This window comes from Moschus berezovskii, chromosome 15, assembly GCF_049115385.1.
Source record: "Moschus berezovskii isolate FMDL1 chromosome 15, NW_MosBer_1.0, whole genome shotgun sequence".
Classification (NCBI taxonomy): domain Eukaryota; kingdom Metazoa; phylum Chordata; class Mammalia; order Artiodactyla; family Moschidae; genus Moschus; species Moschus berezovskii.
Window position 1 is genome coordinate 29,156,497 of NC_142474.1, and position 18,121 is coordinate 29,174,617.

The 18,121-nt window shown below is 53.2% G+C and overlaps 1 protein-coding gene across 1 annotated transcript in view; it reads left to right on the forward strand.

The window, feature by feature from the left end:
* Nucleotides 1–18,121, forward strand: part of CDH4 (cadherin 4) — a 484,021-nt gene that overhangs the window by 418,074 nt on the left and 47,826 nt on the right. The window contains exons 5-6 of the mRNA XM_055433932.2: nt 5,932–6,087; nt 10,500–10,644. Coding sequence (XP_055289907.2) covers nt 5,932–6,087; nt 10,500–10,644 — 301 coding nt within the window. The remainder of the gene's footprint in view (nt 1–5,931; nt 6,088–10,499; nt 10,645–18,121) is intronic.

Genomic DNA, 18,121 nt, shown 5'->3' on the forward strand with positions numbered 1-18,121 from the left:
ACTGCTCTCGCCTGATCTGGTGAATTCATTCACACAGTATTTCTTCTTAACACGGTAAACTATGGGAGAATTGAGGGCGTCCTGAGAGCCCTGGATGTACTCAGCATGTATTTCAGGAGGCGCCACTGAATGGCACCTGGAGAATTAGGGGAATGTGGCCTGATGGTCAGGATGTAATGAGATTCCTTTGCAAAAAATCAAAATCTTTAAATGTGTGGCAGGTTCTTTTCAGCAGTTTCGTAATTAAATTTCCCTGTGAAGGATGGGCAGTCTGGCCGGGAGGGTGCAGGCCGGCTGTGTCTCTGCAGGACCTTAGGGGCTTACACACCCCGCTTCATCCAATTCAGCTCAACCACTGTCCTCAGGGGCCCTCCTGTGTACCCCAAGTCCTCTTCTCTTAACCTAAACTCAAAGCAAGCCTCTGAATTCACCAGCCTTTCTAGAATCTTCCGGGTTCCTGGGAGGAAGAACTGGTTTGAGTTTCTGCACCAGTTACTCAGTTCCCTTCTCCCCTCAATCGATCAGGCACAGGCACCTCCCTGTCCCCCAGATCTGGTGATGAGGAAGCTCAGCCAGGGAGGACCCTCTTTCTACAAACTGACTCCAGGGAATGGAGCCGGGTCGAAACTCCTCCCCACTCAGTACCTCGGACAGGGCTGGTCAGATGTGGTTCTGCCTGAAGGACCATCCCTGGTGGACAGAGAGGGGATGTGTGATGCCGACAGGCCAGAGCCTCGTGTCCGGGACGCACAGCACTGGGAGCCAAGGAGCTGGCAGAAGGAGGGCAGCCGGGACCTCTCATCTCTCTCCAGCAGGAGGTGGGGCAGCACGGATTGAGTGAGGGGAGCCCCTTGGAGCCTGGGGGGTCAGACAGGTGTCCAGCTAGACCATGGTCAATGCTCTTGCTTAGGGCAGACAAGGGACCGGACAGCCCGACCTGATGAGAGGGAGGAGGAGCCCAGAAAGCTAGAGCGAAGATATCCCTCACAGACTTTGAGGACCATGTGTGTGGGCCCAAGTGTGCACAAGCCTGTATGTGCGTGCAGGCCCATATGCGTGCATCCCGTATATGTGTGTGAGCCCATGCGTGCGCGGCCCGTATGTACGTGCCCGTGTGTACACATGCCCATGAGTGCACGTGCCTGTTCCTCTCCTGGAGGCCCTGATCAACAGCCAAGCAGCCCAGGTCACTGACGCCAGTGTGATGGGGCGTCACCTCCTTCTTGCCGACTGTTCCTGACATTTTCTGTTCCCCGTCCTCTAATGGATCAGGTAGGAAGCCACCATCATGGTCAGGGTGGCCAGTGTCCCTACCCCCTCGCTCTTGCCCTGGTGGGGTCACCTCTGATACATAAACAGTCACTGCTGGTTTAGGAAAGTGATTCTCTATTAAGCCTAATTTTCCCAGAAGTGGAGTTTTCTGAGGGATGGCTTGTGCTAACAGTCCAAATTCAGTTGGAAAGGATGTCCATTCTCTGAGGCACCTCCATGGAGACCGTCCTGTAGCAGTTGTCAAGCTACAGAGATCAGCTGCCCAAGAAAAAGCTGTCCTTAGTTTCCGAGGTAAACCCTACTAAGCGTGTAGGGGAGGAAAAGTCAACTTCCCTCCCCTTTCTGAGCTCCTGGCTGAGACCCCTGTAATAAAAGACAGATAAACAAGAGAAAAAACAGAAGTTTATTAACATGTGTGCCTCGTGTACACGTCAGGGAGACCCAGGGGAAATTGAGCAGCTCCCCAAGATGCCTTAGAATTCAGATTTAAGAGGAAGTGAAAGTGTTAGTCACTCAGTTGTGTCCAACTCTTTGTGACTGCATAGACTATAGCCCACCAGGCTCCTCTGTCCTTGGAATTTTCCAGGCAAGAATACTGGAGTGGGTAGCCATTCCCTTCTCCAGGGGATCTTCCCAACCCAGAGAAAGGGGGAGATGAAATGACTTGTAGGAAAGGTGATGGCCCTCGGAGGAGAGCTGGGAGGTGTGGTCGTGTGACAGGTCTGCCTCCTCCAGGCCCCCTTCCAGGACTGGTGGCAATGATGTTCCTCGATGGATAATCTCCCCTCCAGGGAGGGGGGGAGGCTGTGACACCTGAGCCCCTCTGAGGCTCTTCTCCAGGTATATGAGGGAACTCCGAGAGAAAGCCCCTCCTGCAGCTGGTGGTTCTCAAGTGCCCGCAGCAGAAACATCACTACACCCAGCAGCACATGGCAGGGGCCTCGTGCTAACCCTCATCCTTGCCTTTGACACTCCCCCAAGCAGTTTCTAGGCTTGGAAGCCAGGTTGGCAGGCTGCTCCATCTCCCTGAACCCATCTCTCAGTCCTGAGAGGAGGTCAGTTCAGTAAACAGTTGTCTCATTTCAGGGGGTGGGGTTGCAGGCAGGCTTCAGGGCAGGAGTACCGTTAGGTTATGATAGGAGGCATCTCTATGAAAGCCAAAGAAAACCAAAGTTACTGGTTAGAGCAGACCTGTCTCTGAGCCCTGGGGTGGGAGGCAGCCAGTCGAGAATATTTCTGGATGGCGAGCTCACAGCATCTTTGTGGTGTGGATACCTCTGGTGGGACCGTGTTTTGTCTGGGGAACCTCGAGTGGTCATTGGCCTGGCAGCAGGCATGCAGGCTGTCTGTGCGTGAGCTCTTCCAGGTGCTTCCCTAAAGTTCATACCCACTCATCCTGCCTTAGTTTGCAGGGCTTTGGGGAAAGGGCAGCTTCGTTTTTAGTCCCAGTTGGCTCAGCAGGTAAAGAATCTGCCTACCAATGCAGGAGACTTGGGTTCGATCTCTGGGTTGGGAAGATCTCCTGGAGGAAGAAATAACAACCCACTCCAATAGTCTTACCTGGGAAATCCCACAGACAGAGGAGCCTGGTGAGCTACAGTCCATGGGGTGGAAAAGAGTTGGATACAACGGAGCGACTGAGCACAGCAGCACAGTTCTTAGTGATTCCAAGTCAGAAAGGCAGGAGGATATTGGAAGCATTGGTCTGGAACCATGTAGCCAGATATTTGAGGAAACTAGAAGTTAAATCCAGTCCAGTTACAGGTAAGAGCTGTAACAGTTACAGGTAAAAAATAAAACCTCAAAGACCACAAACAGGACTAGAATCTCAAGGTACAGAGTTCTGCTGCTGCTGCTGCTGCTGCTGAGTCACTTCAGTCGTGTCCGACTCTGTGTGACCCCTTAGACGGAAGCCCACCAGGCTCCCCCGTCCCTGGGATTCTCCAGGCAAGAACACTGGAGTGGGTTGCCATTTCCTTCTCCAACAGAGTTCTACCGAAGCCTAATTTTTCTCTCTATAATCACCCCCATTTCTAAGATAGTCAGATAATCATGGTAAAACCAATTTGTTTGCAAAGGAAGCCTGGTCTCATTTGACGTGACTCTTGGGAGGTTGCTGGGCGGTAGCTCCTAGCCAGGACTCTCTCTGGTCACCCTGGGCCCTTCTGCTCTGCTGATGAAGGTGGCTCTGGTGGGTTGACCCCACCTGCTGGTGTCTCCATGCTGACTGTCACACCTCCATTGGCCTAGGGGAGTGGTCTGCAGTTACCTTACTTTGTGGTCTTAGGATAACGGTACCAGGGAGGATTTGTAAAGCCAGGGCGGGTGTTTTTTCTATATGTCCTCTTCTATGGAAGACTTTAAACACCTCCTAGGTGAGCTCCCCTGACCCTCGAGCCCTTTGCCGAGGAATTTCCTGAAGAATTAGCAGTCTCTTCACGTTGGTTCTTCCTTCCAGCCAACTGTGAAATTTTATATTTTCTCAAAAAATAACCCGTTCATCAGGATTTTCAACTTGGCTCGCATAAAATATAAAGAATAAAATAGATTTTTTAAGTCTTATTTTTTCCTCTTAAGCTTGCCAAAGGTACATCTATTTCTTATGAATTTTTTTCCCCAGAGTACAGCTCTTGCATCTATTTATCAATCCTTCCAACTTTTCTGTTTTCAAATTCAGAAATTTCTGCATTCGTCTTAATTACCGGGTGTTCACCATATCCTGCTTTGTCATTCCTTTCCTTCTGGATATAAATGCTCAGTTCATTCACTGTAATTCTTTTTTAATGATGAAAATATTTGAAATTAAGGGCTTGTTTTGATTCAGTCTCTGGCCAGATTCCTTGGGTTTTGCTGTTTCATTGTCATTACTATTTTTAAATCACCTCTAAATGCAGTTTTGATTCTTAACCTGAGGTTACTTCAGAATGTTTTCTAAAATATCTCTTTAAAAATCATCTTTAAATTTTAACTGTATTATTCTAGTAAAAAGTCCTGGTCAATTTTGCTTTGTGGAATTTTTTTTGAGGTTTTTGTTGTGGTCCATTTTTTTGTAAAATGTTGCCATGGTCCCCTGGGCTTTGATTTTTAAAAGTTGTCTTTTCTAAAGGTGTATTCAGAGTTTATGCTAAACTTAATTTGGCCCCATCAGTTATTCCTTTCATGCCCCTGTGGCTTATTTACAATCTCACACCGTCGGAGAAGCTTGTTGTCTTACATGGTATCCTGCCCATCAGCTGCCCCTTACATGACCAGGACCTCTGCTTCATCTGAATGAAAGACGTGCACCTTATGTTTAATTCTGCGGGTGTCCTTGCTGTCTCCTATAGTCATGAATTTATCTAACGATCTGGTCAAAAGCAAGGTGCTGTCTGCATAGTCTGCCCCCAACCCACGTAAAGCACAGAACTGTGCGTTTTTTTCTCTGTTCTTTCCGTTTCTTCACCTAACTCTCAGGCTTTGCTAGCTTACTTTAGATTTGGGACCCAGATCACCATTATTGGGGGCTTCCCTGGCATCTCAGACAGTAAAGAGTCTGTCCAAAATGTAGAAGGCCCAGATTTGATCCTAGGGTTGGGAAGATCCCCTGGAGGAGGGAATGGCTACCCACTCCAGGATTCTTGGGCTTCCCTGGTGGCTCAGCAGTAAAGAGTTTGTTTGCAATGCAGGAGACCCACGTTCAATCCCTGGGTCGAGAATATCCCCTTGAGGAGGGAATGGCAACCCACTCCAGTATTCTTGGGCTTCCCTGATGGCTCAGATGATAAAGAACCCGCTTGCAATGCAGGAGACCCAGCTTCGATCCCTGGATCAAGAAGATCACCTAGAGGAAGGAATGGCAACCCATTCCAGTATTCTTGCCTGGAGAATCCCATGGACAGAGGAACCTGGAAGGCTACAGTCCATGTGGTCACAAAGAGTCAGACATGACTGAGTGACTATCATTTTCGCTTTTCACCATTATTAAGTTGTTGTTTTCCACAATATATAGTTTCTGTAAACACTGTTTGTGCCTGTACTCAATTCTATAATCACATTGACATCTTTCAGGGCTGTGTTTCTGTGTCCAGATGCTGGTGGGGGGGCATTTCCGAAGCAACCACTGTTCTCGAGGTCTTTGCTGTGACCCTCTCTCAGGGCAGGTCGGGAGGACCAGAGCAGGAACAGGGGACATTTTCTGTGTCTTTGCACATCCAAACATATCCACTGCCTTTCTGCACAGATGATCACTCGGGGGCACAAGTGTCTTGGGCCCTGACCTTTTCCCTAAAACCCCCATGCAGTGAGCTGTGTCCTCACCCTTGTCTTTCCCAAGGTTTGACATGAGGGGCATATGTGCCAGGTCCTCGGCCATCCCAGACCATCACTCAGCCTCCACCGTGGGCATCTTCACCTCTGCCGAGCTCCCTGCAGACCCTTTCCTCTTGGAATACTGTGTCCCCCCCCCTCCCTGTCACCTGGTGGGCTCATCAGACATGTAGTGCAGGCTCTCAGTGAACCCCTGGCCTCACCTGCCATTCTGGTCCCCAGAGTGGACCAAGTGCTGGCTGTGGCCTCACATGCCCCTGGGAGAGACATCATGTGAGGCCACCCAGTGGGATGAGCGTAAGGTCCAGGTAAGAAGCCTGACCTACCCCCGCCCCCATCTGCTCCCCTTTCCAGATCCGGTCCGACAAGGACAACGACATCCCCATTCGATACAGCATCACAGGCGTGGGCGCCGACCAGCCCCCCATGGAGGTCTTCAGCATTGACTCCATGTCCGGCCGGATGTACGTCACGCGGCCCATGGACCGGGAGGAGCGAGCCTCCTACCACGTGAGTGTCCCTGGACTCGGGCTCCTAAGGGCGGGGGGTTGGACGGGAATGCAAACTCAAGTCCATATCAGAAAAGCCCACCTGCCTGCAGGGCGCCTCCCCGGGCTGTGCAATTCATAGAGCCGATGGGCCGAGAACATGTCCCTGGTGATGCCGGGAGGGTCTGGGACACACTGGGGGAGCCACTGCTCAGAAGCCGTGGACCTATGTGACCTGCTGGGAGTTCTGCTGGGAAAGGGGTTGTGCAGCTGCTGTGTCACTCCCACCTCTCCAGTTCCGGACACGCATCCCCAGACCCTCTGCCCCTTCCTCTGAGAACAGAGAGGCAGCTCTGAGCGAGCGCTGCTGCTTTCATGGGGAGCTGCCAGTGGAGAGGAAAAAACCTTGAGAAAGTGAAGGCTGCAAGGCTCTATTAAAGGGACCGTCCACCACTGTCCACTTGGCCTCCTGGCCTGGTGGCACACAATTGGCCCTACAGCTTGGTGGGGGCACAGCTCTCAAGCCACCCGCCCTGGCTTCCGACCCCCTTCTTGCTCTGCCTTCTCGTCGTGGGATGAGCATTTGCACCTGCGGGAGGTGGGGCCTGGAGCCAGACCTGGAGGGCAGGGGTGGGCAGCCCCACCCAGCAGCTGAGACCTGCACCCTTAACCCCTCCGACCTCCATGCTCTCCTGCGAAGGGGAAACAGGCAGGCTGCCTCTGCGTGTGTTCTGAGGACTCAGGGTGACCATCCCTGCGGTGTTCAGGACAGAGCCCAGCACGTGGTAAGGCTGCCTCTGTGGCTACAGCCAGGGCGTCGGAACTCCCTGCTCCCGGGCTGTGTTCACAAAGACATTCAGGTGAGGGGGCCGCACTCACAGCCTCCTCCCTGGGTCATCTATGGACCAGCACTGACCTCACTTGGCTTCAGCCTGCAATGCCAGATGTGAACCCTGCTCTTCATACTCCGGGTTCACTGTCCACCCCCTGGATGAGAAGGGAGGCTCCACGCAGGCAGGCTTGTCCACACCACATCCCCTGACGGAGAACAGAACCCACCACTGGGGGCGGGCAGGCCCCTCTGAGTCACAGGCTTTCCTTTCACAACTGCTTAGCTTCTAGCCCAGGATGGCTGCAGAATTTCTGAGTCCAGCACAAGATGAAATGGGGGCCGCTCTGAGCTTACTACGAGTTTTAAGATGCTGATGGCCAAGCGTTAAACCACATACAGACCCTTCTGAGTACAAGGCCCGAATGACTATGAGGGTCACACACTCGCCCCCCATGAAGTGGGACGGACAGGAGGCAGAAGCTGGAGGACTTGTGGGCCTCATCTCGTGGCCGTCTGGGCCTCCCCAGCCCCTTCTGCACCTCGGTGCAAACGGCCCAGAGCCACACCCGGGTGTCACTGTCCACTCTGAGGACCCCCAACCCTGGGCACCCCAAGAGCAGCTCAATTCCAAGAGCGCCACACACCCTCTCCCTGCACCCCCAAACCAGACCCTGGGAAGGCAGGAGCCACGTCTGGGAAAAGGAGACCCACTTGGCTGTGGACTGAGAGACAGCTTCCCAACTCCTCGCCTGCCGTGGGCCAGAGAATCGCTCTGATTTTCAAGTCCACGATTTTAGTGGGGCCCTGATTTTAGTTACCTGTCTACCCAGACTGTCTCCTTGCCTCTAAAGTCAACACCTCACATGATGTGACTCGATCACAGGGTGACCCCTGTATCCTTCCCACCTGGAACCTACACCTCACATCCCAGAGTCCCCTCTGCTCCCCTGACGGGTGCTGTTTAATCCTGTCCTGAGTCCCACCGTCATCATGGCTGTTGAGGGGGTGGGGCAGCATCTCCCACCTAAGAGGGAGCTGACAGACCATGGACATGGGTCACTGGAGATGACTGTGCGAAGCCTGTGATCACGAAACAGATGAGCATCACTGTCTGCCCTGCAAGGCGATTCCCCAGAAGGCGCCTTCATGCCTTCCTTAGGAAGCCTTGCTGTTGGGGCCACGAGCGGTCAACTTGGGCAGGATCTTCCTGAGCCTCCGTTTCCCTGCCTGTAAACAGAGATCTGACAGACCCATCTCACAGTTCTTGTGAACAATGAGGTGGCGGTCTCGGGGCACTCCCAGCCAGAGCCAGCGCAGGGTTGATGGAAGACAACAGGATCCCGCACACAGCAGGCACGCACAGCGCATCGCAAGAAATTTACTCTGCACAAGACACCCAGATTAGCAAGTCTCAGGACATTTCTTATCTCCAAGTCACAAAGCATTTCTTGTCTCCAGCACCAAGACAGACCCCCATCCCCAAGCCTGCAGCTGTGTGTCCAGCCTGAGAGAGGGAGGGGAGGAGGGGTGGGTGGGTTCTTAGAGATTTCCAACAGAAATCTTTCAAATGTTGTTTGAAGCTTTTGGAGGGGGATGAGGAGACCCTGCCAGCCACTTTCCATCGAGAGCGCCACACGGCCTGCTCCTGCTGCTAAAGATAGCGGCCCAACCGGAGTGTCACTTTAGTTAGAAGATAATAACTTTAATTTTAGCTCAGAATTACTTTTTTCAAAGCCTCCTCAACCTTTGGCTCGGCGCCTTATTGCCTGGCCGCGTCTGACAAGATGAAGGATGGCCCAGCTGCCCGTGGGAGGATCCTCTGGAGGAGGGCACAGCAACCCACTTCAGTATTCTTGCCTGGAGAATCCCCATGGACAGAGGAGCCTGGTGGACTACAGTCCATGGGGTCACAGAGAGTCAGACACAACTGAAGTGACTTAGCAAGCACACACTGGCTGCCCACGGGAGGAATTCCACAGCAGGGAGATGCAAACTGGGCTCCAGGAATGGGGACCCAATGGCGGGGGTTGTTGGGGGGCAGTCAGCTGGGAGAAACAACTGCACAGCATCCCAATCCTGAGATATTTAAATGTGATACTTCAAGCTGATCTGTCTTGAAGGGGGCAGCTGCATGGCCCTGCAGGCTGCAGCTCCCAGGAACCTGAGCTCACTTGTCTCCTTGTGATGACATGGATTGTCTCCTCCATGAAGCGGGCTTTGAGCTCCCCCCAAACACATGGTTTCAAGGGGAAAATTCTATGCAGGGCTGTTGGCCAAGGCTGCGGATAGGTCAAAGCCCGTCTTACAGTCATGGATGGCACCCTTCCCTCCCCCAAGGCTGGCAGAGTGGCTGGTGACACAGGGCACCAAGGGGATTGCCTGATGACTGGGCAGGGCCCCCAGCTCAGAGACCCCTCCTGCTAGAGGCTCCTCTGGGCACCCTTGACTTGGGGCTGTCTTGGCATAAGGATCCTATAGTCCAGTGTGTTTGGTTTCGAGGGTGACATGGTTTCCACTGAGAGATGAGGGCACGGCTGTGTGACAGTCACAGTGTTGGTCTGGAGAGGCAGGTCAGCCCCTTCCACCTCCAGGTGCGGTTTTTCTGTCTAGTTGTAGGGCCCCCATGGCCCCACTGCAGCCCGCTCTGTTGCCCTTGGGGCTCGGCCACTCTACATCCCCCATGCTGTCCTCTGGACCCCTCATCCAGGGCTCAGCTCCAGCATCACCTCCTCCGTGAGGCCTGCCTGGCCTCCTCCCCACCCCGTGGGTCACTGCGGTCACATGCCTTCTCAGGGCCATCTCCTGCATGAGAAGCCCCAGGGCAGCCCCGGATCTCATGGAGCCACAGACTAGGGCACAGCCAGTGCCTGCCACAGGTGGGCCCTCAATAGATATTGATTGAGTGAATGAATGAATAAAAAATAAAAATCTAAATTGAAGAGGGGAGTCTGAGCAGCCCCTGTGGGCCCTTCAGCCCAAGCTGGTGTACCTACCCTTTGTACCTTGAGTTGTTCCCAGATGGAGCTCCCTGGAGCCCCTTCCCCATCAGAGTAGGGCCTTCCACCCCAGGACCCCTGGACCCATTTCCTCTCTGCTGCCCCAAGAAAGATAAGCCAGGGTGTGAATGGCCAACAGGGTAGACTCGAAGTGGATGCCCAAGCTCAAGGACCCACTGTGTCTCCTCTCTGGGTCTCCTCCAGGCCTGGCCTCCTGGCAGCAAGGGTCCTAAGCCGCCACCCCATTAGCACACACGGCCTTTCTGCAGCTGCTCTAGGTAGACAGGAGCCCTCAGCAGCAGTGCAGGGATGGATATCAGCATGGACCCTCAGGTCAGCCTACAGCTCCCATGGTCGCCCTGTTTCGCCCTCCCGGGACACTTCCCCATATCCACAGACGAGAGAACCCAGGCTCATGATGTGTCCCCAGCCCACCCCGCGCTCCCCAGGCTGCCCCTTGGGGGGTCCTTGGACTGCTCTGCCGCCCCACCCCAGGGCTGTTGGTCGCAGGAAATCTGTTCTCGGTGGCTCCCAAGGCTTCGGGCCAGGCGCATCCCCACTGGGGGCAGCTTCTGGCCCCGACAGCGTGTGTTGCTTTCTTTCTAGCTCCGAGCTCATGCTGTAGACATGAATGGCAACAAGGTGGAGAACCCCATTGACCTGTACATCTACGTCATTGACATGAACGACAACCGCCCAGAATTCCTCAACCAGGTGTACAATGGCTCCGTGGACGAAGGCTCCAAGCCAGGTGAGCCCTGAACCCCGAGGGAGGGGTGTTCCCGAGGACGGACACGCAGCCCCCGCCACCGTGATGACCCCTGGGACCCATCACCCATGAGTTGATTTCAGCACCCACTGCATGCACTAGGGAATGGGCATCCCTGCTCCACATACCTCACAGTCCAGGGCAGGCACAGACAGAGGGGCTGAAACAAGGGCGCAGAGCCACTGCAGTGATGATTTGGCCCAGGAGACCCCTGAGCGCTGAGTCATGGGGACGGTGTTGATTAGGGAAGGCTTCTCTGCAGAGGTGATCTGTAGGCCAGCAGCTGACTTGTGATCAGAAGCAGCACTCAGAAGGGCAGGGAGGGAGTCTGGCAGCAGGGAGAGCATGTGCAAAGGTCCTGGGGCCAGTCAGGGAGGAGGCTGGCCATCTGAGGCCTCCTGGGCACCTTTGGGCATAGCAGGAAGCCCCTGAGAGGGCTGACTCCCTCAGCCTGAAGAAGTGAGCTGTGTGGCTGAGGCCCTCGGTCCCCCTCAGAGCTGACCCAAGAGCTGACCCGTCTTCCCAAGGACTCCTGTCCAGCATAAATGATAACGACTGCTTTACAATGTCAGGTCTCTGGATCCCATAATGACCGAGAAGTGGGCGCCTCCCTCCCCCTTCAGCTCAGACAGGACTCAAGGCCTGAGGAGGTGGAGCAAGCAGTCCCAACCCCTCCCAGTGGACGTGGGCGCTAATCCCCAGCGGATGTTGGCGCAACAACTCAGAGACCCCCCAGCATCACCTAGGAACGTGTTATAAATGCATAGCTGGTGGCCACCCACTGATTCAGACTCTGCAGGTGGGGCCCCGAGGAGGCAGCCAAGTTCCAAGTAACTCTGCACTTGCTAAGGTTTAAGAAACCCAGCCCCACACTGTCTCCTGATTTGAGGGAGGGTAGAGGGCAGTTGTCCTCAGGACAACTACTCAGTTTGGGGCAGGGGGCAGTGTGGAGCTAAGCCAAGCACCACTGCTGAGGCCCCTGCTAAGGGCTGCTGGAAGCTGCCACTAAAATTCGGACTCTGGTAACATTTGAACTTGAGAGAAACTAAGGGTCACTTTGATTCATGACGGATGCCCCGTGTAATACTGGGAACATACGCACAGTAAAGGTGTTACGTGTCATCTGAACATCACAGAGGCTGCCCCTCCCCAGCCCCCAGTGGGTGCCCATCCTGGGAAGACTTCCCAGGCCTCTGAGGAGGGGTCAGCAGGCGTCCAGCATGCGGAGGGGCATGAAAGCAAACATTTATCATCTCTTCTCCCTGGAGGCGATTGTCACAACTCCGTCTCCAGGGGCTGCTGCTTCCACAAGGTGAAATGCATTTACAACTGATTGTCCTCAGAATCAGAAGTCTCGGGCCAGCCCAATGTCAGCAAAGGGAAAGCAATGTGACATTATTTCTGCAGAAACCTCGGGCGGCTGGGCCCTGCAGGCCCCTGAGGGGCAGGTGGGTGGCCAAATTAGCTACAAACAACCAAAGAAAGCAAATGAGAACTGCTGACAGCCAGCTCTTTAAGGAGCAGGGTGGAGAGCGGCTGTCCGGCTTGGTGGGTTGGCGGGACTTTCTTGTTAACAGAAGCGGCAGGTCCTCTCTCCCCAAGACCCAGGACTCTCTGTGAAGGTGCCTCAAATCAAGCTTACCACGTCTTATTTTCGAACAAATCAATGAGACCATTTTCCCAAACGCATGACTGCCTTTACTCATTAGGATAACAAAAACAACAAACTGCTTCATCTTCCCCTCGAAATCCTGATAAGACTTTAAGCCAGGACACTGGAGCATCCTCGGATCGCTGGACATGGTCCGGGTGGGCTGAAGGCTGGCTCTTTATTCCCTGGGCACTCAACACCCTTCCAGGACTGTTTGCACTAAATGTTGGGTGACTTTCGGAGCCCCTGGGTGCCCCCAGCTCCATTTCTGGTCCCGGAACAACCGTCAGGGGGGGCCAGAGATGCAACCTCCTTGTGCAAAGCCAGGATGGAGCTGCGCGGTGCCTCGTTGGGCCTGGCTTGATGCCCTGGTCCAGGACGAGGAGGCCATGTCCAGACAGAGTAGGGCCCACCTCCTTGACGCAGGAGTCTCCCCAGGATATGGAAACAGTCTTATAAGTCCTTTTCTCACACCAGTAAATTACAATAATAGAAGGTTTTACACAGTGCCTTTGTGGGATAAGGAAAAACTACCGCCAGAAATTAGTCATTATTCTCTGGAATGATAGGCTAATGAAGGGTTTCAGATGCATGTTCTAATGGAAAACAAGTGAAAAGATGTATTCAGTATTGACTCAGCTGGGTAGGAGTCAGCTAAGGTCTGGGAAGTTGCAGCAGGGACATCAGCCAGCCGCTGATGGTGGTCACCCCACATCCTCCCCGACCCCCAGGCCCCTCCATGTCATGAAACCCTCTCTGGCTTCGCTGAGTCACAGGGGCCTCACACACAGTTCTGTTTCATACCGCTGTTCGGTTCAGTCACTCAGTCATGTCTGACTGTTTGCAACCCCATGGACTGCAGCATGCCGGGCTTTCCTATCCATCACCAACTCCCGGAGCTTACTCAAACTTGTGTCCATAGAGTCAGTGATGCCATCCAACAATATCACCCTCTGTCGTCCCCTTCTTCTCCTGCCTTCAATCTTTACCAGCATCAGGGTCTTTTCCAATGAGTCAGTTCTTCGCATCAGGCGGCCAAAGTATTGGAGTTTCAGCTTCAACATCAGTCCTTCCAATGAATATTCAGGACTGCTTTCCTTTAGGACTGACTGGTTGGATCTCCTTGCAGTCCAAAGGACTCTCAAGAGTCTTCTCCAACACCACAGTTCAAAAGCATCAATTATATGGCACTCAGTTTTCTTCATAGTCAACTCTCACATCTAGCTGCAAAGCTGAATTTCTCGTTGTATTTCATATAAATGGCCACGTGGGGGCAGTGGTTGCCGTGTTGAGTCCGCTCCCAGATGGGGCCACAGCGGCAGTCCCTCAGCATGCCTGGGACCTTCAGTCCCCTCCTGATCATGGTCCCAAATCCTGGAGGGAACTGGCCAGGGGCCACCAAGACCCGGGAGACTGCATGCGAGGCTGCAGATGAGAAGGGGAGGCACGGCCGCTGGCCGTCCTGTGCATGTCCCGCCAATGGAGCTTTGCTTGGGTGGGTGCCCCGCCGCTTCCAGGCACACACCCCACCTCTGCCTTTCCAAACTCTGCCCTTTCTGCAGAGCCCGCCTTCACGCCCCCCTGTTCTGTGTCCCCCAAATCTGCTGGGCCCACCCCCGAAGGGGACCATCTCATGCCTCCAGGCAGAAGCTGCACCTGCAGGAGTAGCCGCATACACAGGCGAGCAGGTTCACTGGTTCTGTGCACTCCTGCTGTCAGGACACGTGGGCGCTGGATGTGCATCCCTGGCCAGCAAAACCGGTCTTAAGGAAGCAGTCTTTTCCATCAAATCCTCTTTCCCTAGCTTTGAAATTGACCCCGTGCTCGTGAGTTCAGATTAATAATAATTATTAAAAAACATGCCTGTAATATAGAAGTTTTCCATAAAGAAATGGAGTTTCATTTGTTTCAAGTGCACCAGAAAGTGGAACCAAAATTAGAGTCTTCCAGAAAAAAGGTTCAAATGAGATGCATCGAGAAGAAACCCAAGAGGATTGTGACCTGATGCTTACTGAGGCCTGGGGTAACAGAGGCATCTCCGGCCCTGGGTGGGCAAGAAGCAGGAAGTCCGGGCTTTGGGCAACCTTGAACCTCCTAGGCAAGCACCGCTCCAAGCAACTCTTCAATGTGCTTCCTGATAGGATCTCACTGGAAGAAATGTCTTTTTAAGGTATCTTTTTATTTTGACATAATTGTAGACGCACGTGCAGTTGTAAGAAGTAATACAGAGACATCCCACAGACCCGCCCCCTGACTTCCCCCAGTGGTAACATGTCACAGATGCAGGGTCACACCAGGGTGTGACGTTGGTGCAAGCCCTGGCCCTCACTCAGACTTCAGCACACGTGTGTATGTGAGTGCGTGTGTGTCCATGCAGTTTATCACGTGTGCAGATTCGCATGACCTCCATGGTCAAGACGGTGACATTTAAGAAGGCTAACACCTGTCTCCCGGCTCACCGATCCATCTGCCCACCGTCCCTGCCCTTGCAACCACTGACCTGCCCTCCACATCTGTGACTTTGTCACTTTAAGACTTTCTTATAACTGTGACCATAGCATAAGCCACCTTAGAGTGTGCTCTCAGTCACTCAGCCGTGTCCGGCTTTCGTGACCCCACGGACTGCACCCGGCCAGGCCCCTCTGTCCATGGGAGTCTCCAGGCAAGAACACTGGAGTGGGTTGCCATGCCCTCCTCCAAGGGATCTTCCTGCCCTCATGTCTCTTGCATCTCCTGCATTGGCAGGCGGATTCTTTACCACTAGCACAACCAGTCCATCCTAAAGGAAATCAGTCCTGAATATTCATTGAAAGGACTGATGCTAAAGCTGAAACTCCAATACTTTGGCCACCTGATGCGAAGAGCTGACTTATTTGAAAAGACCCTGATGCTGGGAAAGATTGAGGGCAGGAGGAGAAGGGGACGACAGAGGATGAGATGGCTGGATGGCATCACCGACTCAATGGACATGGGTTTGGGTGAACTCCAGGAGTTGGTGATGGATAGGGAGGCCTGGCGTGCTGTGATTCATGGGGTCGCAAAGAGTCAGACATGACTGAGCGACTGAACTGAACTGAGCACCACCTGGGAAGCCCATGATACCTTTGGGGGCTGGGTTTTTCCACTCAGTATAATTCTCTGGATATTCAGGCAAATTGTGTGTCCTAAGCTCATTTCTTTTCATTGCCGAGAAGTCCACAGTGTCGATGCCCTACCCTCATTCACCCTTTGAAGGGCATTCTGGTTGTCCCAGTTTGGGGCAGTAATGAAGCTGCCAAGAACTTTCACTCACATGTGGACTTTCATGTGAATTTTCATTTCTCTGCGACAAATGCCTGAGGACTCAATCACTGGGTGGTATGGGGACCAGGTGTTTAGCTATGCCAGGAAGTGCCATGCACTTTTCTGGGGTGACCATACAATCTGTCCCACCCTCTGAGCGGTCTGGCTTCTCCGTGTCCTCGCCAGCATTTGGTGGTGTCATCATGTTAGCTGTTCTGATAGGTGCACAGTGGTACCTCACTGTGGTTTCTATTTCTCTTTCCCTGATGCTAACTATGGTGGAGATCCCTTCCTGTGCTTGCCATCTGCATCTCCTCCTTGCTGAGACATCTCTTCATGTCTTGTGTCCATCTTCTAATTAGTTGCTTTTTTAATCATTGAGTTTTGAGAATTCTTTATTTGAGATGCAAGCCCTTTGCCAGATGTGTGGTCTGCAGATAATTTCTCCAACTCTGGGACTCATGTTTTTCATGCTCTTCGGGGGGTCTTTGGGGATCAAGAGTTTTTTGTTTTGATGAAGTTCAATTTTTCACTCTCCTTTGATGGATTGGACTTGGGTATTGAGAACTCTTCCCAAACCCTGGGTCCTAAAGATGTTCTAGGCTTCATTCTAAAGGTTTTATAGTTTCACATTTTATATTTCGTCCTTGGTCCATTCCAAGTTAATTTCTTTTTTCTTAATGTTTCAAATTTGTTCATCTATTAACCAAGAAATGCGCTTCCCCCCTCCATTATAATCACATTTCAGGGATGCTATAGACTGTTCAAATTCACTTTTGGACATTGACTTTTCTATTCTGAGTTAATTTCTGTGTGATTTTTATAGAAAGCGTGAGACTTAATCTGGTTCATTTCTTTGCTTATGGATGCTCAGATGCTCCTGCACTGTTTGTTGGAAAGGCTTTCTGTCTTTCATTGAGTTGCTTGTGTACCTTTGTCAAAAATCAGTTGGCTTGTTTATGGGTTTGTTCTGGGTTCTCTGCTCCCATCCACTGATCTGCCAGCCCCTCGCTCCCTGGATGCTGGTAGCTCCATAGGAAACCTTGAGTGGAGCGGAGGTAAAGGCTGTTTCAGACTCCAGCTACCCCTTGTCCTCACGGGGTGGGACCGTACACTTGGCAGGTGACATTGCATGGCACTCAGCCACTCATCTTAGACTCCCAGTGGCCAGCTGTGGCCAGCGTGTGGCACGGTGAGGCCTCAGCCGGCCACTCACTCTGTCTCATTGTTAAATGGAGGTAATAGTACCACCGACCTTGGGGAATCAGCTGAAGGCATCCACCTGAGGCATCTGACACCTGTGCTATTGTTAATGGTGTAATGATTATTAATGGGTATTAACTCATTACTCGGAGAAGGCAATGGCAAGCCACTCCAGTACTCTTGCCTAGAAAATCCCATGGACGGAGGAGCCTGGTAGGCTGCAGTCCGTGGGGTCGCTAAGGGTCAGACACGACTGAGCGACTTTACTTTCACTTTTCACTTTCACACATTGGAGAAGGAAATGGCAACCCACTCCAGTGTTCTTGCCTGGAGAATCCCAGGGAAGGGGGAGCCTGGTGGGCTTCCGTCTATGGGGTCACACAGAGTCGGACACGACTGAAGTGATGCAGCAGCAGCAGCAACTCATTACTATTCTTAAATGTTCTTACTCAAAATATCAGTTCATTTTCCCAACTCTGGTAGCAAGTTACATTGTCAGATGGAATCTCAGATTGAACCATAAAACTCACTTAAAACCAGCTGTCCTCTACATTACATTCCTGCATCCCTCAGGTCACCTGATAATGTTCTGAATTATCACAAACTCCCCATTGGCCATGGCTGAACGATGGCCGTTTTGCAGTCTGGGCTGGGCCAACCCGAACCAAGCTGAGGCCTTGTCCCAGAGCTGATGGGAGGATTGGGCCCAGGTGCTCCTCCGGGCCCTGCTCTCTTCAGGATGATGCGCAGGAGAGGGAAGGGGAGGGGCCCTCCTAGGGTGAGGCCACAGCTGGGCCTTGGCCAGTGGGCCGCAGTGGAGGACGTTCAGGAGGAGAAGCTGGAGGAACCCCTGCAAGTCCCGGCTACCAAGCTGGCTTCCCCATCGGCCCCTCCTCACCCCTCCGACCCCAGTCCTGTTCCCAGAGTTGCATGGGGTTGGGGGGTGGCACTGCAGACCAGAAGCTGAGACCCTGGGAGGCCCTCGGCCAGGCCAGCTGTTTTCTTCACCGGAAGCAAGCGCTCTCCTGCACCTCGGAGTGCCCCTCCGGGATGCAGGCGCATCTTTAAAAGGTCAAGTTCGGCTCCTTGGAACTTGGCCTCTTTGAGAAGAAGAAGGACAGATTAAAAAACTCTGGGCCCCCTGACCTGCAGCTTCTGAGCCCGACCGCTTCCCAGGCTCCTGAACCTGACCGGGGGAGGCCCCGCATCTCTGCTGGAGGCCTTGGACTCCCCCGCAGTGGGCGCACCTGCCACTGATGCTCTGACTACGCGGCCGCCATGGAAACAGCACTGACCGGTCCCCTGGGGGCTGGGCACCGTGTC